Below are 27464 nucleotides of genomic sequence, written 5' to 3' on the forward strand. Positions count from 1 at the left end.
CCCCCATTTGTCTCTGATCACCAGCTCTTTTTCTTTTAAAAAATGTTAAAAATGTTAAAAAATTGCCTTCCCCAGACGAGTATTTTCACAGCTATTCTTTTAACGTTCTTTCTTTCTTTTTTTTTTTTTAAGTAAACTCTACACCCAATGTGGGGCTTGAGCTCACAACCCCAAGATCAAGAGCTGCACACTCCCCCAACTGAGCCGCCTTAAGTTACTTTTTTTTAAAAACAGGAATAAAATGTAATTTCAATGTTTACCAGAATTATCCACGTCATGGTTTTGAACTGATAACAAATCATATCTCTGGGCTGTTTTGACTTTTTTTTTTTTTTTTTAATTTTTTTTTTTCAACATTTATTTATTTTTGGGACAGAGAGAGACAGAGCATGAACGGGGGAGGGGCAGAGAGAGAGGGATACACAGAATCGGAAACAGGCTCCAGGCTCTGAGCCATCAGCCCAGAGCCCGACGCGGGGCTCGAACTCACGGACCGCGAGATCGTGACCTGGCTGAAGTCGGACGCTTAACCGACTGCGCCACCGAGGCGCCCCTGTTTTGACTTTTTACAAACATACTTTGTGAGCAAACGTTATCCTGATGTTGATTAAAAAAAAAAGTTATTTATCCCCAAACTCTGATCATCTAATAGTCCATAAAATATAGAAATGAGAGAAAGAAGGAAACTTTTCTTAATTTTACAAGTATCAGCCTTATTTTGTCATTGTTTTTCATTTTTCATGTTTATTTCTTGTTTATCTGGCCAGTTAATATCCAAGGTAAAAATTTTAAGTAAATCAGTATATATGAGATGTATGGGAGTCAGTAAATTCTATTTGCTATCAAGTACTGTAGCTAATGGGCTATAAATTTTAAGTAGCACAATGAAATTTGTTTGGGGAGTATATGGAATGTCTCATTTCGTGGGGAGAGAGGAAAACGAAAGAAGCTGCTTCTATTCCTTCTACAACCGCTTATTGTCATGTTACATGGAATACGTCTTTTGTATCTCTCTGTGCCTCTGGCTTCTCTTCTGTAAAATGGACTCAAGGATTTAATTGTCTGCCTTCATCCCTTTCAAGAACATTGAGGACAGATACCTTGAAGTCTTTGGAAGACAAAATGCCACGTTGTGTATTTTTTGATATACTAACTTGCCTTGTAAGTATGTACTATATGTTGTACAGAGCGGTGCGTTGTGACCTTGTGAACTTCTTGATGAGAAAAACGTTGTTTGCATGCCTCGATGTTAAACTATAACCTCATTATTCATGTTTTACGCTTTCTGAACTTGATTCTTTCCTGTCTCGCTAGTGCAGTGGGAACTGTCCCTCCGGACGTGTCCATGTACAATACCATTGTGTGGTGGGAGGTGGGGGCGCTAAGTTTTCAAGGCAGTCTTTTAGAATTTGGCACAGAAGTCCTACAGGTGGATTAGGGATATACCCCAGGTCTGCCGTGTACGAGAAGAGGGCCTCATCAGTTTAGGGATAGACAAAGAGCCCTCTGTTTTTTCATTTTTAGATTTTTCTTCCATATGTTATTACTACCCTACATTCTGACTCCTGGGGTAGAGAGTCAGGTAGAACTTTTTGTTCTTTTTTTTTTTTTTTTAATGTTTATTTATTTCTGAGAGAGAGAGAGCACATGCAAGTGGACAAGGGGTAGAGAGAGAGGGAGACACAGAATCTGAAACAGACTCCAGTCTTTGAGCTGTCAGCACAGAGCCCGACACGGGGCTCGAGCCCACGAACCGCAAGGTCATGACCTGAGCCGGAGTTGGACGCTTAACCGACTGAGCCACCCAGGCACCCCAAAACTTTTTGTTCTTAATGCACCAGAAAGTGTGGCAAAGGGGGACTATTGCAGTCTAGGATTTGGGGGGCAAGGACTGGGGTCCCTGAGCTTCCCCTGAACTGATTCCCGTTTTGACCTCTTCTGGACTCTTTTTCCAGCTCTCATGAATGAGGATGTGAAGCTCACGATTGTTCACACGAGAACTGCTTAAAGTCTCGCTCATTGTGGTTTTCTTTATATTTGCATGTGAGGGTTAATTTTCACTGCTAGGAACTTTGTTATATAACTTCCAACGTCATTAGTGGATGCTTGTGGTTAAAAAGTCCTGTGTCCTTTAAAGAAAGTCTTAAGTGCTGTTTTGCTTCAAAAAAAAAAAAAAACAAAAACAAAAACCCAAAAAAACATAAATATGTAAAACAAAACCTCCTAAGTGCTATTTTGTTTTTCTGTGATAAAAATTGTTCTTGTAAAGTCTAAGGAAGATGATCATTTTTTATGTCTGGTTAGCATTTATGACATTTGCTTATAAATTTTCAGTCTTGTGGTAGCCTTTGTTCTCAGGTTTCTAAAGTTGTTTTATGTGTTTGTGACATCTTTTGTCATTCTTTTCCAGAGAATTCGGTCAACAGTGGATGAAAAAGAACAAAAACAACTTCTTATGGATTTGGATGTAGTAATGCGCAGTAGTGACTGCCCGTACATTGTTCAGTTTTATGGTGCACTCTTCAGAGAGGTAGGAGCAAACACTTTGGGGTTTTAGCCGACGAATAAATATCGAATTGGAGTAGATAAGAGGATGACAGGCTTAGGTTCTGATCTTCAGTTAATTGCCATGCATTAGCAGTAAGCTAACTGCTCAATGTTTAGTGTGTAACCGTGAGAGTCTACGTATTAATTTCCAGAACTCACCATTCCTCAGTTAAGGGGCGAATCTCGTACTTTTTATATACATATATGTATTTATGGCTGTTGTATGTGAACCCCCTATTTCCTTTCTTAGAGTTTCTGTTCTTTAAGAACCTGGCAAATCAGCCGACTTCTGAATATTAACCCTCTACCGAGGGTTAAGTTCTTCCTCTTGTTGACTCTGAACTCCCTTAGTGTTCCCCCCGCCACCGTCTCCCTTTTGAAACTTTATTTCTGTCATCAGATGTATCTGCATTTAATATAATCATTTACTCGTCCTCCTCCAGAACCCTCAGTACAACCCAGGTGGAAATAAACAGGTATAATAGAAATTCTTTCTTTTATCGAATCTCGTTATCCAGAGCTGTTTGTAGAAACTGCACGGTCTCGGATGGTCTTGGGCTCACGTGTCTTCTTTCGGCCTCTGGGTATTTTGTGTCCTGCTGAAGGTTGTCACTTCTGTCATTTCCAGTCCTTCCACTGCCTGACGTAGGGCAGGGAGTTAGGGCAGTGGGCGGGACTGGAGCTGGGCTTGGATCAGATACTTTCTGGGGTCTGGGACAGTCCTCACGCACTTGTGGTATTTAGTTAGGTGAGTAGGACTTCAACTGAATGAACCTTTAAGCACTTTTTGTTTTTTAATGTTTATTTTTGAGAGACAGAGAGACAGAGCACAAGCGGGGAAGGGGGTAGAGAGAGAGGGAGACACAGAATCCGAAGCAGGCTCCGGGCTCTGAGCCGTCAGCACAGAGCCCGATGTGGGGCTCGAACCCACGAACTGTGAGATTATGACCTGAGCCGAAGTTGGATGCTTAACCGACTGAGCCACCCAGGTGCCCTGAAACTTTACGCACTTTTAATACTCTATAAAATACCAATCTAATTTCTTTTTAAAGTTTATTTATTTATTTTGAAAGAGAGAGGGAGTGTGAGAGAGCGCACATGAGCTGGCGAGGGGCAGAGAGAGAGAAAGGAGAGAGAGGATCCCAAGCAGGTTCTGTGCCGTGAGCACAGAGTCTGGTGCAGGGTTTGAACGCACGAACCATGAGATCATGACCTGAGCTGAAATCAAGAGTCGGACACTGACCTGATGGAGCCACCCAGGCGCCCCAGTACGATTCTCATTTTGAAAATGTTAGGCTGAGTTTGTGCTGGTGGGGTCGTTACGAGCTGGTGAGGAGCCCCCTGCCCCTTCTTTTTGGGACTGGATCACAAAGCGTGTATGTAGCCTTGGGGGTTTTGTTGTGGCTCCTGCCTTAAAAAATACTGTGTTGTGAGACAGCACTGACTGTAGCCCTGAGTAGAAGTGTATCAAATCTTGTCACGCAGAGGTTAGTCAATTGATTCCCCCACTCGATCCCTACATTTGCATTTACTTGCTTTTCTGTGCTTTTGATGGGTGACTCTGTCAATGGAATCCTGCATCATGATCGCGCCCGCTGCTTTGTTGAATCCGTAATTCATGACTGTTAAGTCTGGTTTCATGCAGTTTCTTTCTACTCCTGTCCCTGTACATTTTATGACTCAGATATTCGTTTTTGTGGCCAGACACACTGAATCTGTTGACTTACTTCACCAAAGCACGTCGGTAGTGTGTCGCGACAGTGTGCAGTTGTGTGTTCGGGAACGTACTTAAGTATTACATAATATCGTGCCGTTTGTAAGATCACATCTGGAACTTTCTTCATGTCGCCCAAGGCTCTTGCCATCTCCTCCTCCCTTCTTCCCCCAGACCATGGATTTATTCTTCATAATCACTAAATCCTCTGGCCATTTTACTCTTCAGATCATATGCAGGATGGGAGTTGTTGAGGGACTCGACTAGAGGTTCTGTCCTAACCGTGTTCCACGTCCGCTTTCCCAGGGCTGTATTCACTGCTGCTCTGGACTCCTGCCGGCTCAGTCTTAGCCCAGAGTGCTGGCACATGCCAGCCTGTTTCCTGTGGCCACTGTTTCATCGTTCCCGCAAGCCACACTTCAGTGCGTAACCCCAGCCTACACAGGGTGGACGTTTGATTTTACGAATAGAAGGCAGAGTGATGCCCATGATTGCAAAGTATCGGAAACAACACAGAACAGCTTGGAATAGGGTCTGAACAGTATGCTCATCTTTTCTTATCAACAGCTGGGTAAAATTCAGTTTTATAGATCTCAGGAAGGTTGCAGGGGGTTGAGATATGCAGCTGTAAGCACAAGCATCTATCAAACATTCTAGAGTTTTCACATGTATTCTCTTGGTAACAGTCTCAGGGGGCTTAGAGGCATTATCCCCCTTCTCCAGAGAGGAGACTGAGGTTTGAGGACTGATTTGATGGGCATCACATAGCCAGGAAGTGATAGAGATGAGACTTCACAGGCAAAAACCTCACTGTTATTTCTGTGATGGAACAAGTGGTCCAGGGATGAGGAACTTTTCAGCTTCATTAAAAAAAAACAATCTGCTGGGGGGCACCTGGTGGCCCAGTCGGTTAAGTGTCTGGTCATGACCTCATGGTTCTTGCGTTTGAGCCCTGCGTCAGGCTCTGTGCCGACAGCTCGGAGCCCGGAGCCTGCTTTGGAGTCTGTGTCTCCCTCTCTCTCTGCCCCTCCCCAACTTGTTCTCCGTCTCTCTGTCTCTCTCTGTCTCTCTCTGTCTCTCTCTGTCTCTCTCTCTCTCTCTCTCTTTCAAAAATAAATAAAGGGACGCCTGGGAGGCTCAGTCGGTTAAGCACCGACTTCGGCTCAGGTCATGATTTCACGGCTTGTGAGTTCCAGTCCCACATCGGGCTCTGTGTTGACAGCTCAGAGCCTGGAGCCTGCTTCGGATTCTGTGTCTCCCTCTCCCTCTGCCCCTGCCCTGCTCATGCTCTGTCTCTCTGTCTCTCTCAAAAATAAATAAACATTAAAACATTTTTAAAAAACTAAAGATAAAAAAGCAATCTACTTTTTAACACTGATACAGTTCAGTTGTATAAAGTCCCAGACTGCCCCAACAGGCTGATCGTCAACTTCCCTCCGCCCCCTCCGCCAAGAAGTAATGGGGACTTGCTGAATAATACAAAATGAAATTCAGAAGCAAAAAGTTCACCTTTAAAGAGTGCATGGGCAGCGTGTTTCCTGATGTTACAAAGGTTAACGTTTTAAACAGATTAAATAAAGGTTTAGAGGAACATTTTTCTCTCGAGGGTGATCACTTTTAGGATCTTTTTGATGATGTGACCTTCAGTTCCAATAATAGACCCAGAATTCTGGGTTATGAAGGAAAAGAGCAGAAGTGAGTGGATGCGGTCTGGACTTCTTTTTTTTTATTAAATTTTTTTTTTAACGTTTATTTATTTTTGAGACAGAGAGAGACACAGCACGAACAGGGGAGGGTCAGAGAGAGAGGGAGAAATAGAATCTGAAACAGGCTTCAGGCTCTGAGCTGTCAGCACAGAGCCAGACGCGGGGCTCGAACTCATGGACTGTGAGATCATGACCTGAGCTGAAGTCCGACGCTCAACCGACTGAGCCACCCAGGTGCCCCTGGATTTCTTACTTGACTACCGCTGTGAGGAAGACAAATCGCTTTTAATTCCTGTCACCTTGAGGAACCCACCAGAACATTTCATTTCATAATTTGTATCCCCCATAGGACATTGGTTCATGGTCTGGTTCAGTCAACCATCCATCAAGGAGCTTGCAAGACATTAATTTTCTTCTTGCAGCTGCTGCGAGGAGATTAATCTTGCCGTTGGGGGAATAATTGAGCCTCTGAAAGTCCCATAGCTTTACTCAGACAGTGAGTGAATAATATTTCATACTGAAGTTTATAACTCTGTTTTTTAAATTTTTTAATGTTTATTTATATTTGAGAGAGAGACAGAGCGTGAGAGGGTGGGGGTTCAGAGAAGAAGGCACAGAATCCAAAGCAGGCTTTAGGCTCTGAGCCGTGAGCACAGAGCCCGACGTGGGGCTCGAACTCACAAACTGCGAGATCATGACCTGAGCTGGAGTCGGACACGTAACTGACTGAGCCACCCGTTTGCCCCTGTAACTCAGTTTTTTGCCATTGTCTCCAACCATTTGCACTTCTTTCTATGGTAGAACTGAACTCAAATAAAAAGCCCAAAGTACACCTTGGATTTGATGTAGATATGTTACTAAGACACCTAACTGCATGGGTTTCTCAACACGTTTTCATACTTTGTAGACGGGAAAACAAAGAGTTTGACAGCATTGAATAATAAACGTAATTTCTGGTCTGTAGCTTGCATAAAAGGTCCGCACCTGCCATTTATTTTATTAACGCTGAAACCTAGAATCACTTAAACAAATGTCCTTTAACATATATATTTTCACAATTCACTGAGTGGAAGTCCTTCCTTCAGGTATCTTTTGAGGTTGGAGAAATTCTAGTCTGGAACATACACTTCTGAGTAACCATAGAAGTTCACCGGATTATATGGAAGGCAGTGATATTAGCTGAATTTCATCTCCTTCTCGCTTTCTACCCCTGCTACTACTCATGCTCTTTCCTTTCCTTCTCGCTTGCAAATTTTAAGTACAGCTTTATGGAGATAGAAGGGACATACACTAAAATGCACATATTTAAAGTGCACAGTTTCATATGTGTGAACAAGTGTGTTCACCTGTAGGATTATCACCGTAATCAAGATAACTGGACATTTCCGGGGTGCCTGGGTGGCTCAGTTGGTTAAGTGTCCGACTCTTGATTTCGGCTCAGGTCGTGTGTGATCTAAGGATTTGTGAGGTCAAGCCCCATGTCGGGCTCTGCACTAACAGTGTGGAGATAGCTTGGGATTTTCTCTCTCTCTCTCTCTCTCTCTGCCCCTCCCCTGCTCTCTCTTTCTCTCAAAATAAATAAACTTAAAAAAAAAAGATAATGGACATTTCCATCACTCACACATTTCCTTGTGCCCTGTATGTAACACACACATGTCCCTTCTGCCACCGTGCAGCTTTCTGCTGCACTATAGATGAATGTGCCTTTTCTAGAATTTTGCATAGGTAGAGTCCTACAGTAGGTACGTGTTGTCTTTCTTCACTCTGCAGAATTATTTGCAATTCCTGTTGTGGTGTGTGGCAATAGTTGTTTTCTTTTTTTGCTGAGTAGTGGAAGTGGTCTTCCATTGTGGGGATACACCATAGTTGTTTTACCCCTTTATACCCGCTGCGGGACTTTTGGATTGCCTCTGGTTTTTGTCTGTTACAAATAATGCTGCTGTGAGCATCTGTGTACAAGTCTGTGAGGGGGACCCATGGTTTCATTTCCCTTGGGGAAATAAATACCTGGCAGTGGAGTGGCTGGATCATGTGGTAGATGAATGTTTGACTTTATAAAGCTGTTTTCCAAAGTAGCTGTACCATTTTCAACCTTCAAAAGTAATGTATGAGAGTTCTCTTTCTTCCACATCTTTTCCACCACTGGGGATGGTCTGTCTTTTTAATTTTTAGCCATTCTAGCTGGTGTATACTGGAATCTCATTGTGTTTTAAATTTGTGTTTCTTTAGCGGCTAATGATGTTGAACAACCTTTCATAAGATTGTTTACCAACCTTATGTCTCTTCTGATGAAGTTTCTCTTTGGACTTTTATCCATTTTTTAAAAAACTTGTTTTTTTTGTTTCTTACTGAGTTTTGGGAGTTTTAAAAATATGTATTCTGGATACAGGTTTGTTATCAGATAAAGGATTGCAAATATTTGCTCCCTCATCTGTGGCTTAGCCATTATACTAGTAATGGCATTTTTTTGGGAGGGTGAAAGTTTGTAATTTCAACGTGGGCCAATTTGTCAACTTTTTTGAAAAAATGTATTGGGATTGCGCTAAATCTGTAGGTCAGTTGGAGGGGTATCAATATTTTATTTTATTTTTTTATTTTTATTATTATTTTTTTTTAAAGGATTTTTTTTTTTTCAACGTTTATTTATTTTTGGGACAGAGAGAGACAGAGCATGAACGGGGGAGGGGCAGAGAGAGAGGGAGACACAGAATCGGAAACAGGCTCCAGGCTCTGAGCCATCAGCCCAGAGCCTGACGCGGGGCTCGAACTCACGGACCGCGAGATCGTGACCTGGCTGAAGTCGGACGCTTAACCGACTGCGCCACCCAGGTGCCCCGGGGTATCAATATTTTAAAGACATCCAGTGTAATGACTCATTTGCTTGATATTTTATTTCATTTATTTACATTAATTTTTCTCAGCAATATTTGTAGCTTTCACTTTATAGTCTTATCACTTTTTTTGTTGTTTAGTTTATCCATAAGTATTTAGTATTTTTTGGTGCTGAATAAATGATCTTCAAAAAAATTTTTTTTTTTACATTTATTTATTTTTGAGAGACAGAGACAGAACACAAGTGGGGGAGGAGCAGGGAGAGAATGAGACACAGAATCTGAAGCAGGCTTCAGGCTCCAAGCTGTCAGTACAGAGCCCGATGTGGGGCTCCAACTCACAAACCATGAGAGCATGACCTGAGCCAAAGTCAGATGCTCATCCGACTGAGCTACCCAGGCACCCCAATAAATGATATTTTAAAGAAATTTGTCTCCTCTTGTTTTGTGATTGATATAAAGAAATGCGGTTGATTTTTGTTTGTTTATCTTGGCTACCCTAACTTTCTTAAACTCACTTGTGAGTTTTGGTAGCTTTTTTTGTGGATTCCCTCACATTTTCCACGTAGATTATCACGTTGTCTGTGAACAAAGAGAGTTTACCTCTTTGTAGTTTGGGTTGCATTTATTTCTGTATTTCTTGCCTTATTGCACTGGCTAGATCCTCTAGCATGCTGTTGAATAGAAATAGTGAGAGGAGACATCCTTGTAATGTTTCTCATCTAAGGGAGGAACCACTCAGGGTTTCACCAGGAAGGGTGATGTTAGCTGTAGGTTTTTTGTAGATGTTCTTTATCAAGTTGAGGAAGTGCCCTTCTGTTTCTTATTAGCTGAGGGCTTTTTTTTTTTTTTTTAACGTTTATTTATTTTTGAGACAGAGAGAGACAGAGCATGAACGGGGGAGGGTCAGAGAGAGAGGGAGACACAGAATGTGAGACAGGCTCCAGACTCTGAGCTGTCAGCACAGAGCCCGACGTGGGGCTCGAGCTCATGGACTGCGAGATCATGACCTGAGCCGAAGTTGGCTGCTCAACCTACTGAGCTACCCAGGTGCCCCAGGTCTTTTTTTTTTTTTTTTTTAATGTCTGTTTATTTTGAGAGAGAGAGAGAGAGCGAGCATGAAGGGGGAGGGGTAGAGAGAGGGAGACCCAGAATCTGAAGCAGGCTCCAGGCTCTGAGTTGTCAGCACAGAGCCCGATGTGGGACTTGAACCCACCAACCATGAGATCATGACCTGAGCCAAAGTCGAATGCTCAACCAACTGAGCCACCCAAGCACCCCAAATTTGCTGAGATTTTTTTTTTTAATCAGGAATGGATGTTAGAGTTTTGTCACATTCTTTTTCTGTATCCTTAAGATGATTGTGTATGGTGTTAGAGAAATTCTTTTTTTCATATCCTAAGTTACATGGATTGCTTTTCATATGTTAAACCAACCTTGCATTCCCAGGGTAAATCCACTTGATTATGATGTGTTACCTTTTTAACATATTGTTGGATTGAGTTTGCTAAAATGTTATTTAGATGTCTTATACCTGTGTTCTTGAGAGATACTGATCTGTAGTTTTCTTGTAATGTTTTTGGCTTTTGAATCAGCATATCGGTTTGTATCTGTGTATCTGAGCTAGCCTTGCAAAACGAGCTAGAAAGTAGTCCCTGTCTGCAGTTCTCTGGACGAATTTGTAGAGAATTGGTATTTCTTCTGGAAATGTTTGGTAGGATCCACCCCTGAAGCCATGTGAATGTAGAATTTTCCTTGTGGGAAGATTTTTAACTACAAATACAATTTCTTTCAAAGATAGAGCTCTATTCAAGTTATCCATTTCTTCTTGAGTGACATTCGGTAGTTTTGTTTCTCTGAAGAAATTTGTCCCTTTCATCGGAATTGTCAAATTAATTGGCAATTTAATAGATAATTTGCATCTTCTCTATTTTTTCCTGATGAATCTGGCTAGAGATTTATCAGTTTTATTAGTCTTTCAGGGAGCCAGCTTTTAGTTGCATTAATTTTCTGGCATTAGAATTTTCTATATTTTTCTATTTTCTTTTTTTTTTATGTTTATTTTGGAGAGAGGAGAGAGACAGAGTGTGAGTGGGGAAAGGGCAGAGAGAGAGGGAGACACAGAATCCGAAGCAGGCTCTACGCTCTGAGCTGTCAGCAGAGATGCCAACACGGGGCTCAAACCCACAAACCATGAGATCATGACCTGAGCCGAAGTCGGACACTTAACCAATGAGCCACCCAGGCATCCCTGTTTTTCTATTTTCTATGTAAAAATTTTTTTATTATGATCACTCTTCCTTCCTATTTTTTGCATGTTTTGATTTAATATGCTCATCTTTGTCTAGTCTCTTAAGATAATTCTTGCTTTTTTTAAACTATGAAATATTTCAAACATACTGAAAAATTACAAAGGAATTATAGTGTACCCAACACTGCAGATTAGCACTTGGGCATATTTACTCTTTATTTGTCTTAAAAAAATTTTTTTTAACGTTTATTTATTTTTGAGACAGAGAGAGCATGAATGGGGGAGGGTCAGAGAGAGAGGGAGACACAGAATCTGAAACAGGCTCCAGGCTCTGAGCTGTCAGTGCAGAGCCTGACACGGGGCTCAAACTCATGGACGGTGAGATCATGACCTGAGCTGAAGTTGGACACTCAATCAACTGAGCCACCCAGGCGCCCCGCTCTTTATTTGTCTTTAAAGTATAGCTATGGTTGAGGGTCCCCTCCTAATCTCCTTCTCACTGTACAGTTTTAAACACTGTCTTGAGTTAATATTTCTTTCAGCTTCTTTATTTAGGCTTTCTAATGTGTATTTTTCCCTAAATAATGTGTAGTATTGATGTATGTATTTTTAAAGTTTACATAAATGAAATTTTCCTGTATGTATCCCTCATAGCATTTTCTATTTACCATAGTTTTCAAGATTCATCCATATAGATAAATATAGATCTTTAATATATAGATTTGGGTCATTAATTACTTTATATTATTTACTTATTTTTTTAGTAGGCTCTATGCCCAGTGTGGGGCTTGAACTCACAACCCCTAGAACAAGAGTTCCATGTTCTACCAACTGAGCCAGCTAGGCACCCCTGATTTGGTTAATTTATCTTAACTGCTATGTAGTATTCTAATGATTAAATATACCATTTTTTACATTTCTTCAGTAATCCCCAACAAAGGTTGCTTCTAATTTTTTGCAGTTATAAAACAAAGGTTGCTTCTAATTTTTTGCAGTGTAAAAATGAACGTCTTTTTGCATTTCTCCTTGACAACTTAGATTACAGATTCCATACAGCACACACCTAGAAATATAATTGCTAGGTTAACTCATATGAACTATTCCCACCTTAGTGGCTATTGTGACATTTCTCTTCATAGTGGTTGTTCTAACTTGTGTTCCTACTAGTAAGAATGAGATTTCCTTGTCAGGAATTGTATACAGGTGTCAGTACTGGAAACTGTTAGTGGCTTACTGAGTTTGTGGTTTACATTGTTAAGATTGTCCTGTGGTTCAAGTTGGCTTGTAGAGTTCAACTGTGATGTCCATACAAAGGAAGAGAAGAGGGAAGAACCAAAAAGACCATTCTGGAATCATCAGTCAACTGTTTTTGTGGATATCTTGTTGGCTGCCCTTCTCTGTGTAGAAGACAGAGAAATGTAGTTTCAGCTGGGCACATTGTATGTAACAAAGAGGGGGTAGTTGTTGGGGAAGCCATTTATTGTCACAGACATTTATTGTCACAGACATTTATTGTCACAGACCTCATTGCTAACATTTCGTATTACTAAATGTTTTGGTTTTGCAATTGGGTGAGTTTGAAGTGGTATCTTTTTTTTTTTAATGCTTATTTATATATTTTTGAGGGAGAGAGAGAGAGAGAGAGAGAGAGAGAGAGAGAAAGAGCAAGCGAGCGAGCAGGGGAGGGGCAGAGAGAGAGGGAGAGAGAAAACCCCAGGCAGGCTCTGCACTGTCAGCACAGAGCCCGATGTGGGGCTTGATCTCATAAACTGTGAGATTACGACCTGAGCCGAAATCAAGAGTGGGACGCTTAACCGACTGAGTAACCCAGGCGCCCCTCTTCTGGACAGGTTTTAGGGGCACCTGGGTGGCCCAGTCGGTTAAGCATCCAGTTTTGGCTCATGTCATGATCTCGAGTTTCTTGATTTTGAGCCCTGCGTCTGTCAGGGTGAGTCTGCTTGGGATTCTCTCTCTTTCTCTCTGCCCCTCCCCCTCTTGCAAGTGTGTGTGCGCGCTCTCTCTCTCTCTCTAAGTAAATAAATAAACTATTAAAAAAAAGTTGAAACCTTTGCTTTCCAAAAAATCCATTTGGGATTTTTATATCTTTATTTGTGAGTGATCTGAGGTAATGATCTCATTTAACTCTTTTCCATCTGGAAGGCCACTGGTTCCAGCAACATTCATTGAATATTCCATGCTTTCGCCACTCTTTGCTCTGCTACATCTATCATACTTCATATTTCCGTGTGTTGCATGGGCTTTTGAATCTGTTGTATTGGTCTGTTTACTTTTCCCCCTGCATCAGTACCACTGTCTTTTATTTTGACAGCTTCACAGCTTTATAAAAAGTCTTTGTCTAGTAGACCAGGCTCCACTTTGCGTCTCTCTTTGGTCAGTTGTTATGTCCCTTAGTCAAATTTTATACGTGTCTTCGTCAATGTTTTGCTTCTTTTGTTAGATACATTACTAGGTGCTTTATAGTTTTTGTATTGTGAGTGGTGTCTTTAAAAAATTTTTTAATGTTTATTTATTTTTGAGAAGAAAGAGAGAGAGACAGAGCGTGAGCAGGGGAGGGGCAGAGAGAGAGGGAGACACAGAATCCGAAACAGGCTCCAGGCTCCAAGCTGTCAGCCCAGAGCCCAATGTGGGACTCGAACTCACAAACCATGAGATCACGACCTGAGCCGAAGATGGATGGACGCTTAACTGACTGAGCCACCCAGGCGCCCCTTGAGTGGTGTCTTTTTAAGCAATTTATTTTCTGAGTGGGTACTGTAGGCATATAAGCATGTCATTGGTTTTATCTGGTTCTCGTCCCTAGGAACACTTATTTCGATCTCAGTGGTTCAGGTTTTCATCATCCTTCACTTTTCTTTTCCGTAAATCCATATTTAGTAATTTCTACTTTCGCATTTCAGTCATGTGAGTGCCCCGTCTCGTGCTTGACCATGAAAGTAATGTTGCTGTTGCTGCTTTTGGGGGCACCTCAGACCATCCCCCCCGCCCCCCACCTTTTCAAAAATTTTTAAATGCGGCTCACCGCTGCTCCTCCCTATTCTCAGTTATGGTCAAAAGGAACTGCCCGAAGAGATAAGAAGTTGACATTAGGTTGTGGCTTAGCAAGCACAAGATCTCTCTGTCTCTGGAGCTGAGAGAAACTTCTAGTTTCCTTCCTACCTTTATTTCCCCTGTTCCGTGTCTCTGTTTCTCTCTTGGTTGCCTTCCTCTTTTCCCCTGCTTCTTCCTCCTCCTCTCATTTCTTTAACTGTCATTTTTTGGCACCTGCCAGGACACTTCATTTTGTGCTTTACATACGTGAACTCATTTGATTATATCCCAGTCCATTGAGGATGGCGGGGCAGCCCTATTTCCTAGATGAGGAACGGAGAGGGGGGCCCAAGCCTGCACAAGTGGGGGAGTCTGGATAAGAAGTCAGGCCTTTCAGTGATCTTTCCACTTTGCTGTGCTGCTGAAGTTAGGTTCCTTCCTTGTAAGTAGATGAGTTCAGTGGGCTATCTCTCTCTCTAATAAAAAAAAGTTTTTTAGTGTATCTATTGAGATGGTGTCTTTAGATTAAAATAAATTCGAGCGTTTGTTTCGGGGAAAGGGTGCTTTTTGTGAACACCAGTCTGTAAGAGCACCCAAAAGAAAAAAAGCCGCAGAGAGAGAAGAAAGAAAGTATAGGTTGAGGGGCTCCGTCGGTTGAGCGTCCGACTTAGGCTCAGGTCATGCATGATCTCACAGTGCGTGAGTTCCAGCCCCGCGTCCAGCTCTGTGCTGACAGCTCGGAGCCTGGAGCCTGCTTCGGATTCCGTGTCTCCCTCTCTCTGTGCCCCTCCTCCACTCACGCTCTGTCTTTCTCTGTCTCTCAAAAATAAATGAACATTAAAAAAAATGTTTTTAAGAAAATGTAAGTGGAAGTTCGCTGTGTCAAATATGTTTTACAAGTGAGAATTCCGTGAAGCCAGGTAAGTTCTGGCAGGTGGTGCCTCCTGTCGTGAGGGCCCCGTTATGTGTCTCAGTCTCCATCACAGCGTAGGCATGCTTCCTGTGCGTACGTGAAGGGTCCTTGCTTTTAGGTGTTGAGGGGAGCCAGGAGTTAAGTAAACTGGGTTCTGTTCCTGGCTCTGTCACTGATGGGCGTTGTTATTCTGGGCAAGCCGTTTTGCCTTCTCGGGCATTAATCTCCTACGTAATCAGTCCAGGTAGGAGCTTAGTGGTAGCGAGTCTGCCAGGATGCAGCTGGTCCACAAATTCCTAACAACACGCAGAATCGTCATCATCCCAGTAGCTGTTCTCATTCTCGCAAGGCCCTCCGTCGTCCGCGTTCATAGGCCCACGTCCTCTTACAGCGCTATCCCCGTGGTGTCTGCTTACATCTTGTGTGTTCTCATGCGGACCTCCCACGAACCCTAGAGCCTCCAGATTACTGTCATCGATTTTCTTTGTTAGCGGCAACGAACAGTTTCCCACATATTTTCCATACCTGTATTTAATTATGGGAAAATTGGAACTCTTTGTGAAAGCACAGAAGTTTCCCTGTAAGACCATCCCCGTCTTTACGATTAAGAGCGGGGACGTTGGGCAAATAGGTTTGGGTTTACAGAGGAGGGGACTCTTCTGCCCAGGGCTTTAAGGAGGAACCAGAAATGACTGCTAGTTGCTTTTTCTCTCATTGTATTTCTATTTTAAGTAAAGGAAACATAGTACTTAATCCTGAGATGTAAAGGAATAACAGATATTTGTTATTTTATAGGGTGACTGTTGGATCTGTATGGAACTCATGTCTACCTCGTTTGATAAGTTTTACAAATATGTATATAGTGTATTAGATGATGTTATTCCAGAAGAAATTTTAGGCAAAATCACTTTAGCAGTAAGTACCTGGTTTTCAAATTGTTCATTCTGTCTATACTTCCGTAAAGATGCTGTTGGGGTTTTGAATGTCCATATCTGAATGTCCTTCACAGAATGGTTTTGACCTTCCTGGAAAATCATTTGTAACAGGAAAAGAGACACAGTCACTTCTGTGGGGTAACTAATACAAGTCCTGAGAAACAATTTTCAAAATATATTCTATGTAAAAACTGTAATGCTCTGCTCATTAAAATCACAATGAACCATAATACATTGTGCTGTAAATAGGACCAGAAGAAATTTTCTGCTCCTTTTTAGTCCTGTTGCTTTTCCTACTTTTAAATCGGTTATATTCTCACCATTGTCTCTGAATTAATCAGAATTACAGCAGTTCCCTTGAAGTCCCTTACACTGAAACTCTTAAACAAAGCATATTTCCTGTGGTTTACGTTTTGAGCTGCCCACTCTAAACTATTTAAATTTTTGCCTAGCAATTTCAGTAACCTGCATTGCTACTAATTGGGTCAATTCACTTTCACCAGACTACCAAAAAGAGGCCAGGTGCTTTTTTACATACGTGTTTGTCGTTTTGAAAGCGAATTCCTCACCATTTTCTTTCTTGCTCTGAACCTTTCCGTTGACCAGAGTTGTCCACGAAATCCTTTTCAGCAGGGTAAAATTAGTAAGACTCTCAGAAACCCGTAAGAATCTCAGCTAACGACACGACTTAGGTTAGTGAATGTGCAAAATAAGTTTTCTAGGGATTTGTAAGGTAGATATTCCGGTCGCGAGTAATTTCCCGCCTCTTCCTTTCCTTCATCCTCTATTTTCAGTATAGTCTACCTGCTAACTGCCGACTCATCCCGTTTTATCCTTAAGGGTTAATGTAAAAATATGTGGGCAGTTTCTGATCTGTATTTTAGTCATGAAAGGTGTGTGTGTATGATTGGAATTTTAAAAATCAGATGAAACGCTAATCATCGAAATCTTGAGATCCGTGGGCCTCGTTAATATTTTAATTTATTTAGCTAAATTGATTCATAAATTTAAATATTTTATGAGCTAAAGGTTAAGTTATACACCCTTTCATGTGGTTTTATAAAAAGAAGCTGAATTACGCTAGAAACTTATTTTTGGGAAGATAAGTGAAATTTTGTCATCTCTCCAGTATACCAAACCCAGTATTCGTAGCAGTTATAATGCGACAGTAGTAGAATAATGATAATAGCTAATGGTTATTGAATGTTTATTTTGTGTCAGGCCAAGATCTTTCGACATTTTCTCTTTGTAGTAATTCTCTGTGGTAAATAGTGTAGCCCCCTTTTGACACATGACAGATCTTAGTAGTTAATTTGCTCTGAATCTCATACAGTTGTAGATGGTGAATGATTTAAGGCCCAGGCAGCCCCATCCCAGAATCCTGCTCTTGACCGCCATGTACCAGGGTGGCCGTGAAGTTGGGAAACATAGACAAAATTGTTTTGTTGTATAATGCAGTGTATGTAATCTGGAAACACTAGTAAATCATCTACTACATGTTTGCCTATGTTTCCAGACTTGGTGATCATCCTTCCTCTTAAGCACAACATTTAAAATCACTTGGTGTTAAATCTCTTCTTGCTCATTAACAACCCAATGAACACAAGAGGCTTAGCTGCTTCAAACATTGCAAGTTCTGCGTTCCTGACACCCAGCAGCTTGATGGGGCAGAGACTTGACCTTTTGATAGCAAATGGTTGGCCTGTCCTTTAGTCCTCTTTTAGTTGGAGACTGTGGAAATTTTAACTCAAGTCCCTGTTCCCTATATTCCTGAAGAAATGACTGATTTTCTGAGCAGTGATCAAACAATATTGTCAGTTCTGAATAAATTGCAATAGAGGTTGAGCAGAGATACTTTGGCTCTGTGAAAATGACTTTGAAGGCGTTGCACCGAGTGAAGGGGAATGAGTAATTAGTAGACACCGAGGACATTTGGAAAAACTTAATTTAAATTAGAGGTCATAACGGAACCAGACTATATGGACTCTCTTGTATGGAATATTTCCATTCTTAAAAGTTTGAAGGTGCGAGAAACGTACAACTTTGTAATGACTTACTGAAAAATTATAAGTTATTGGGTTCTTTTCATTATTGGGGACCAGCATGTAAAAGCAAGTAAGTTTTCAGATCTAAAATGAGCATGTAGCATTTTCACTTAACACAAGAAGTGGACAGAATATTGAAATAATGGAGCCTAAAAGAATATAAAGGGCTTCCGGGGCTGTGATAAACTACATGCTTTTTGATTAAAAGGATATTACTTCTCTCATCTTTGCTTTTTCTCCCCAGACTGTGAAAGCACTAAACCACTTAAAAGAAAACTTGAAAATCATTCACAGAGGTGGGTAGGAATTATTTTTTATAGATTAGAAATTAATCTATAAAATGTCCTTAATAGGAAAACATTATTGAAAATTACAGTGTCACTGTCTAAGCTTTCCTGAAATACTTGTGTTTTTAGCAAAACATATGTATCCTAACACTATTGTTATTTTTTCCCTAAAACTTTATTAATTTAAGGTATTTTTTCCTTTGGGATTCTATAAATTTCAGCTTAGCTTATTCATATATTGAGTTTAGAAATTGAAATAGATTTTGCTGCAAGTTCTTAATACTCTTATTTGAAAAACAGTTATTCATTTGCTTGATAGATAATGTTTCTCTGTGTATACAAATGGGCAGGAAGATGGTCCTGGGGACATTCAAATGATTTGGAGGATGGTACCTTGAGCATTTTATTTTTACATATGTATGTATGTATGTATGTATGTATGTATGTATTTATGTTTATTTTTGAGAGAGAGAGAGACAGAGAGAGAGAGCATGAGCAGGGGAGGGGCAGAGAGAGGGAGACACAGAGCCCGACGTGGGGCTTGAACCCACAAGCTGTGAGATCATGACCTGAACTGAAGCTGGACGCTCAACCGACTGAACCACCCAGATGCCCCCCTTGAGCATTAAAAAAAAATGTTTTTTTTTTAATGTTTATTTTTGAACAAGAGAGAGAGAGAGAGCGCAAGACGGGGAGAGGCAGAGAGAGAGAGGGACACAGAATCTGAAGCAGGCTCCAGGCTCTGAGCTGTCAGCATAGAGCCTGACGTGGGGCTCAAACCCACGAACTGTGAGATTATGACCTGAACCGAAGTCAGACGCTAAACCGACTGAGCAACTCAGGCCCCTCGACCCTCTGGAGCATTTTAAAGTCATGTTACTGTCCCTTTCAGGTGTTTCTTCTTTACTTTAGAAGATTTTTTTGAAAATAGAGAGAGATGCTTTGATTGTTACCGTATGTTGAAATTCATCTAAAGCACTTGTATTTGCATGAACAGTGATCTTGGCCTTGTTAGACACAGGTCCGAATGTAAACATTTGATGTAGATTTATTGGAAGTCGGGGGGAATCACGATATTAATTCAGCAAACAGATTTCACAGTTCCTCTATTTATTACTATGCTAGGCTCAGGGCCGTGTGGTGGTGGCTTTGAAGAAGTAGCCAAGGTCACTCTCCTCACGAAACTTGTCACGGACAAATCCAGGACAGTACATGGCACTGTGTGGTTCAGCCGAACTGTGGTTCAGTGGTAACCTTGAACATCAGCATATGTTGTATTATCAGGAATAATTTTGCGTGGCTTAATGTTTGTTAAAAAATAACAGCAGGTAGGCTTCTTATTTCCTCTTTTGGCCTAAAATCATGTAGGGTTAGGTCGCTAACCAAAATTATTTTGTTCTTGTTCATCTCGTTCTCGTTTTGGGACTGTTTTTTGGCTGTATTTTGCGCCTATGAGAGTATCCCCTTTAGGGCATTTAACACTTACCTCGAGGATACTCGCCAATCACAGTGAAGCACTAAGACAGTGCCAGAGGAGTAGCTGAACGAGAGGAGTAGCTGAATGAATGGGAAAAGCTTCAAAAATAACTTCGGTTTTCCTATTAATAAATGAAATGATGAGTTTATAGCAGTCTCTTTTTTCTTTGATTTTTTTTTTTTTTAATTTTACTTTTGAGAAAGAAAGACACACACACACACAGCATGAGTGGGGAAGGGAGCAGAGAGAGGGAGACTCAGAATCCGAAGCAGGCTCCAGGCTCTGAGCTGTCAGCACAGAGCCTGACGCAGGGCTCGAACCCACAGACTGCGAGATCATGACCTGAGCTGAAGTCGGACGCTCAACCGACTGAGCCTCCCAGGCTCCAAGTCCCAGCCCCAAGTCTCTTTTTTTCTTATCCATTATGATCAGTTAGCTTTTTTGCTGTAGTTAAGAGTGCTTTTGGTTATGAGTAACAGAAAATTCCGATAACTGCCTTAAACTTCACGCAAATTCACCATCTGCCCTGACAAGTCGAAGGGTAGGGTGGCTCCAAGCCCAGTATGTTTAGGGTTCAAGTTCCCTTCTTTTGACTCCACCCTTCTTAATATGTTGGCTGTGTCCTCAGGGTGCTAACTGCCACAGCAAGTCCCCAGCGTCACATGTGGATGTGACAGCCTCTTGGAGAAGCTCTTTCTCTTCCCGTTTGGCCATTTTAGGAGCTGGGAAATCTTCCTTCTCTCTCTCCAGTGTTTTCTCTTGTCTCATTCACCAGAATTGCCTCATGCCCTTGCCTCAACTGGTTACTGGCGAGGAACGACCCTGATAAGTTTGGACCAGTCAGGCCCCAGTTTGGGAGGTGTGGTTAGAGCTACACAGAGGAGGATAGATGCCTCAATAAAATCAAATGTAGATTCCGTTAGAAGGGATGGGCTGGTTAGGATGGACGTTTGATAGGCGTCAGCCTTGTCAGTGCTGGTAAGAGACCTTTTCTGGACTTTTCTGTAGCTCTCCTTCTGAGTTATAGACAGGTATTTTTTGTATCTCATCTTTTTTATCCTTGCTTTTTATTCATTGAGATTTGATAATGATAATGCAATGGATAGAAGCATTGAGACAGGGATAGAGAATTAGTGAGCAAAGGGGGAGAATTGGCCAGACAGTGGGTCTAGCACATTCCGGCAGTGAGTTCATTGTCCGTGAGGAAGGGGTGAAAATCCAGGGGCCAGTTTGGCAAGACCATAAAACTCAGAGCACCAAATGGAAGGGATTTGGCTTTCTCAAATTTACAGGACAGGAGACACACACCTTGGAAGGGGTGAAAATGAAAATGAATCTGGTTTCTCATGGATGACTCAAAGGATTAGTTGGGGGGAAACTTGATGAAGTCAGCTAAGGTCAGAAAAATCTCTTAAGGAGGAATAATTACTAAGTGGATACGTATCATTTATTGAGTACAAATAAAGTTCAGATACTGCATCCGGTGTTTCCACGTCCAGAGCCCTGTGAATTAACGATCGTTTTCGTTTGGTAGATGAGGAAGTTGTAGCTGCTGAGAGAGTCGACTAGCTTGCCCCAGGTCACATTGTGAATGTTGGACCCAGATTTTGAGTCTTTGCTTCTTTGGTCCAAAAGCTGTGGTTTTGAGGTGGACTGGATTGGATACTTTTCTAAGTTAGATGAAGCTTGACCTTATAACTAAATTGTGGCTGTGTAATTTGCGTAGTTTGCATGTGGGTGGATAGTCTTTGCCATCCTGTAAGGTAGCTTGGTTTGCTCTTGTAGGTTAAATTCATTCTTTGTATTTTGACCAGTTAGTAATGAATTTGAAACAGGTAAATGAATGTAAGTCTTTTGATATAAACAAAGAAAGCATTATAGAATGCCTACATTTACTGTGACACATTTCTGAGCCTGCATTTGTAAGCATTGGCATTCAGGGTCTTCTTTCCTCATGTTCCTCCTTTTAAATACCTGAATTTTAAGGACTTGATCACTTGCGTTATCTAAAGTTTTTCGGTAATTTTGCTTAACGTGCTTTAGAATATAGCTCATTTGACCGTTCACTTGTATGCGGAATGACCTCTCTCTCTCCCTTGCAGATATCAAACCTTCCAATATTCTTCTGGACAGGAGTGGGAATATTAAGCTCTGTGACTTTGGCATCAGTGGACAGCTGGTGGACTCCATTGCCAAGACAAGAGATGCCGGGTGTAGGCCATACATGGCAGTAAGTACAAAGGCCAGATCTTCCTGCTTGGTAGTCTTTCCCCGAGATCCCCTGCCCTTTGGTGCTCTCCTTCTCAGGGGTCTGACACTGGTCAGCAGTTTTACCATACTAGAATATTTTCCTCTTCCCTAAGAGCCAAATTCAGGCTCTAGCTTCTCCATGGAACTATGAAATTGTCCCAGTGAATTCCTGTTTCCTTGTCTTCCTCCATTCCACTAACCCCCAGGTGGTTCTCAGAAGGCCTCTCTGTTTCCAGCGCCCCCTATGCTCTCTTGACTGTCGTAGATAACATTGTGGGGTCAGGGATACTATGGATCCTGTGTCCACATCATCCGTTAACACATGGAGAAAGTGTCCTGGGCCACCCAGTGATGCTTTTCTTCCAGTTGGAGAAAAACGGGAGACTGGAGTTCCCAGAGTTCCTAACAGAGCTCACAGTGTCTGGAAGAATCTGAGGCTGTGTTCTGAATATTGTTGGTCCCTTCTTTGGAGGTGAATGAAGCACGCCGACAAATTCAAGGGTAGAGGTCTTGGGCATTTGCCAACTTAGATCCTGTTTGTCCTCGGAGCCGGACTTACACTAGCCAGGCTTACACTAGCCATCCACATGGTTCACACTCACCTTATCCCTGTCTGTATGCATAGTACGTATGCATATACTGTTCCTACAGGCTGGATTTTCATCTGTATTTGATTGGAAATTCAGTGTCTATGTTTGAAGCGCTTGCCCTAGGTGTTGGTGTCTTCTTGAATGTGGCCGTGGTTCTTTGGGGACCAACATGCTGCTCGTAAGTGGTGGCATGTGGGTGTGCAGAGTGTTGACTCATTCCATTTAGCAGCTTTGGCCGCAGTCTTTACGGACGTGTGTGTGTGTGTGCGAAAAGATATCTTCATTTACAGTTTGGGCTTTGTGGATGTTGGCTGGGCAGGCAGATTATTGGGAACATTCGGAAGATCTTGCTTTCATCATGATAATTAGAGATAAATGGAACAATTTCAAAAGTAAGAAATAAAACATATTAATCACTGAGCATTTGCGAATTCATATAATTTACACATTTAGTAATGATGCCCTGAGAATTAACTAGAAACTGCCACCTTCATTTTTCGGGCTTGTCACAGCACTAAGGTTGACTGAGTACCTTTGCTGTGTAACACTGATGAAAAAAAATTTTTTTTAAAGATAGTTAAAAATTTCTTTAATGTTTATTTTTGAGAGAGAGAGAAGGGGAGGGAGGGAGGGAGGGAGAGAGGGAGAGAGAGAGAGAGAGAGAGAGAGAGAGAGAGAGAGAGAGAGAGAGTGAGTGGGGGAGGGTCAGAGACAGAGGGAGACACAGAATCCGAAGCAGGCTCCAGACTCCAAGCTGTCAGCACAGAGCCTGATGCGGGGCTCGAACTCTGAATGGCAAGATCATGACCTAAGTTGAAGTCAGACGCTTAACTGGCTGAGCCACCCAGGAGCCCCTGTGTAATTTATGCAGGTTTTAAAAAGGTAATTGCAGCACAGCTGAAGCTGAATGTTTGTACTCAGGTGACTTTTTTTTTTTTTTTTAAATGTTTATTTATTTTTGAGAGAGAGACAGAGCGGGAGCCGGGGAGGGGCAGAGAGACAGGGAGACACAGAATCCAAAGCAGGCTCCAGGCTCTGAGCCATCAGCACAGAGCCTGACGCGGGGCCCGAACCCACAAGCTGTGAGATCATGACCTGAGCTGAAGTCGGACACTTAACCAACTGAGCCATCCAGGCGCCCCTGTACTTAGGTGACTTTTAAGAAAGAAGGAGACTTTGAGTCTTTGTGTGGAAATAGGGCTCACGGGCCCAGGAGCTACACTGCTTTTCATTTCCTGCTAAGCTTCTTCAGCTCTGGAGTCAGCAGGCAGATCATAAACTTCTCCGCCTTTAATCCTTCCTGGACTAAATGAAATGCTTCTGTCCACTCGAGTCTTGTGAGGCCTGTAGATGGGCAGGAGTGTGGTCCACATTAATTTTATTACAAGCCTTAAGGTGGCTTGACTCTTTCTTGATGCATCTTTACATCAGGTATCAGAAATGTATCTTGTCTTTTTTTGTTGTTTTTTAATGTTTATTTTTGAGAGACAGATAGAGATAGAGGGTGAACAGGGGAGGAACAGACAGCAAGAGGGAGACAGAATCCGAAGCAGGCTCCAGGCTCCGAGCTGTCAGCCCCACACGGGACTGGAACTCATGAACTGCAAGATCATGACCTGAGCCAAAGTCAGATGCTCAGACCGACAGAGCTACCCAGGCACCCCATAGCTTGTCTTTTTATTTAAGATTTATTATTTTATCTTTGATCTATAGGAATTGTGATTTCATTTTAGATGATTTATTTATTTTTTTAAATAATTATTTATTTTGGGGAAGGAGCAGAGAGAGGGGGGTAGAGGATCCCAAGCAGGCTCTGTGCTGACAGGCTGATGGGAGCAAGCCCGAAGTGGGGCTCGAGCCCACAAACTGCGAGATCATGACCTGAGCTGAAGTCGGACACTCAACCGAGCCACCCAGGGGCCCCATCTTTCTAGATTATTTAATATCATGAAAAGTGTATAAAATGTAGAGTTGAAGCACAAACGTTTCCAAAAACCAATAGCTAACCTTTTGCAGCCTCCTCGTCTCCTCATCTAGATGTGCATAAACATGGATACAGATACACACGTATGTATGTGCTCTGGAGCATTTGAAAGTACGTGGCTGATGAGTTTTATTCTAAACACTTCTGCGCGAATCTCCCCAAAAAAGTGCACTTTTCTTCATAACCACAATGTCATCACCACACCCAAAACACAAACCTTAAATGATTAGAAAGAATTTCATAGTATCACCTAATATGTACTTCATGCACACATTTCCCAGGAATGTCCCACATTCTGGATTTGTCTGATTATCGGTTCCTTGTGGTTAGTTTCAGGCATTTTCTTTGCATGCTTTGTATTTTTGTGTATGTGAAAAACTGGATATTTTGAATATTATGACATGGTGATTCTGGAACCCAGATCCTTCCCCTCTCCTCATGGTTTGTTTTGTTCCTTGCTATGAGATGTAGCTGTTTATTTAGTGATTTTTTTTTTTTTCTCTAAAGTCTTGTTTTAACATCTGTGTAATGGGGTTGCCTGGGTGGCTCAGTCGGTTAAGCATCTGACTTTGGCTCAGGTCATGATCTTGTGGTTTGTGAGTTCGAGCCCTGCGTCAGGCTCTGTGCTGACAGCTCAGAGCCTGGAGCCTGCTTCAGATTCTGTGTGTCCCTCTCTCTCTGCCCCTTCCCTGCTCACACTGTCTGTCTGTCTGTCTGTCTCTCTCAAAAATAAATAAACATCAAAAAAATTAAAAAGAAAAAGTCCGTATAATAAATCCTATGTGGTCTCTGATGTCTCTTTTCCTGGCTTGTGTTCAGCTAATGTTTTGACAGTTTCGTTTTTTGTTTTCCTTAGTTTTTTGTTTTGCTTGTTTCCTTTCGGATACCAGTATCCAAAAAGAAAAGAAAAAACAATCCATAAAGAAAACAAAGGGAAGGAAACCCACACAACTACTGGAGCCCTTGCAGATGGCTTTTGTGCTGGGGGCTCCCCTCCAATGCTCAGCCCCTCCATTCACATATCTGCTTTCCCTTTCACTTCCTACCTGCCCTTGGCCTGTAGAGCAGCCAGAGGTTACAGCTTAAGTCCTCTGGTCTTTCTGAGTGCGGGTCCCCCACTGGGCATGCACCTGGCTTTCTAAACTTCCCAGCATGCACAGGGGAGTGTGAATGGCTTCATTTTCCAAAGAAACTCTGCCGTCTACTTTTCCTGCCACATTTCTGGGGGTCTCATGTATGTCTCAGTCCTTATCTTCTGCACCGGCCATCCGCAGGTCGTGCGTTTGCCTCACAGTGTTTTTGAGGCACGTCCTCTGACGTTATGCCGTGAGTGAGTCCCCAGCTGGGCAGGACAAAGGCAGGCCGCACGGCCCATTCTCCATCGCTCCCCGGACAGGTTGGAACAGACCAACTCCCTTCTTCTTGATTAAGGTCTGCTCTGCTTCCTCTTCCCTCTGGACCCCGAGTCTCGGGTCCGATACCGGGGATCTGCCGTCTGTAAGACAGCTTTTGAGCTGGAGCAAGGACAGGGGCAAGGTCAGGTAGAAATGCTGCAGAGGTTTCTTATCATTTTTGAGTTGGATTTTCTTGATTCATTGTTCGCTTGGTTGCTATAAACTTTTTAAAACATATGTTTATTTATTTATTTTTGAGAAAGAGAGAGCATACGTTGGGGAGGGGCAGAGAGAGAGAGACAGAGAGAGACAGAGAGAGAGACAGGGCATGAGCGGGGGTGGGGGGCAGAGAGAGAGGGAGACCCAGAATCTGAAGCAGGCTCCAGGCTCTGAGCCGTCAGCACGGAGCCCGACGTGGGGCTCGGACTCACGAACTGTGAGATCATTCCTGAGCTGAGGTTGGATGCTTACCTGACTGGGCTACCCAGGCACCCCTGGTTCCTATAAAGTTTTGATTCTTTAACCCCAGAATTCTGACAAGGTTCGTTATTTTTTTGCTTTATTTTTTCGTGTTTCTTTGGAAGGATGCTCCCTTGGAGTTGCCTGCTCTGTCGTTTTCGCTGTTGTCAGTCTATGTATCGTTTTCAGTGAAGGCCATGTTCTGAACACTCATCTTGTTCAGAAAACTGGGAGACTGTGTAGAGTGGCTTTTTAAAAATTTTGCATCTGGATGACATGTTATGGGTAGTTTGTCAAAAAAGCGTTCTGGGACCCAATGACTGGGAGTCGCTGTATGCTATTTTAAGGGTTTAGATACATCATGTATGTTAGCACACTAATTAAAAATGCTGAGAAAAATCTCAGTGAAGAAACAGCTTTTCTAAACTTAGCATTCCCCTGATATTTGTCAGTGGAACCCACTTTATTTTGTGGCTTGCCTGTTAATAACCGGAAAGCAGTTTATTCAGGAGTATTGTTAAGGATGTAACGGTCTCAGGCTTTTCAGTTGGGGAAAAAAATAAATTTTCTTCGGGGTCGTTAGCTATTGCTTTGACGGCTTATCAATCGTCACATTCCAGTTCTTCTTGGTTTAAAAATTGAAGACTTCAAACCACTGTGAGGCCCCACCCCACACATCCACTAGGATGGCCAGAATCCCCAAGTCAGATACTAATAAGTGTTAATGAAGGTGTGGAGAACTTGGAGCCGTCATGCGCTGTTGATGGGAGAGTAAGATGATACGGCCACTTTGGAAAAAGATCCTGGCAGGTCCTCAAACATGTCAGTGCAGAAGTTACAGTAAACTGGACTCCCAGGTATATCCCTGACAGCAATGAAAGCCCACGTCCATAAAACTCGCCCGTGAATGTTTGTAGCACATAACGACATGAATGTGTAATACCCAAAAGGCAGAAATAACCCACATGTGCCCCAGTGGGTGAATGGGCACACAAAATGTGGTCTGTGTGGACTAGTGGACTCGTGCCCCGTC

At 42.3% G+C, this 27464-nt stretch overlaps 1 protein-coding gene across 1 annotated transcript in view; it reads left to right on the forward strand.

Annotated features, from left to right (window-relative positions):
• Positions 1 to 27464, forward strand: part of MAP2K4 (mitogen-activated protein kinase kinase 4) — a 139678-nt gene that overhangs the window by 81648 nt on the left and 30566 nt on the right. The window contains exons 4-7 of the mRNA XM_030295062.1: positions 2411 to 2530; positions 15806 to 15925; positions 18235 to 18286; positions 21857 to 21984. Coding sequence (XP_030150922.1) covers positions 2411 to 2530; positions 15806 to 15925; positions 18235 to 18286; positions 21857 to 21984 — 420 coding nt within the window. The remainder of the gene's footprint in view (positions 1 to 2410; positions 2531 to 15805; positions 15926 to 18234; positions 18287 to 21856; positions 21985 to 27464) is intronic.

Source organism: Lynx canadensis, chromosome E1, assembly GCF_007474595.2.
Source record: "Lynx canadensis isolate LIC74 chromosome E1, mLynCan4.pri.v2, whole genome shotgun sequence".
NCBI classification, from domain to species: domain Eukaryota; kingdom Metazoa; phylum Chordata; class Mammalia; order Carnivora; family Felidae; genus Lynx; species Lynx canadensis.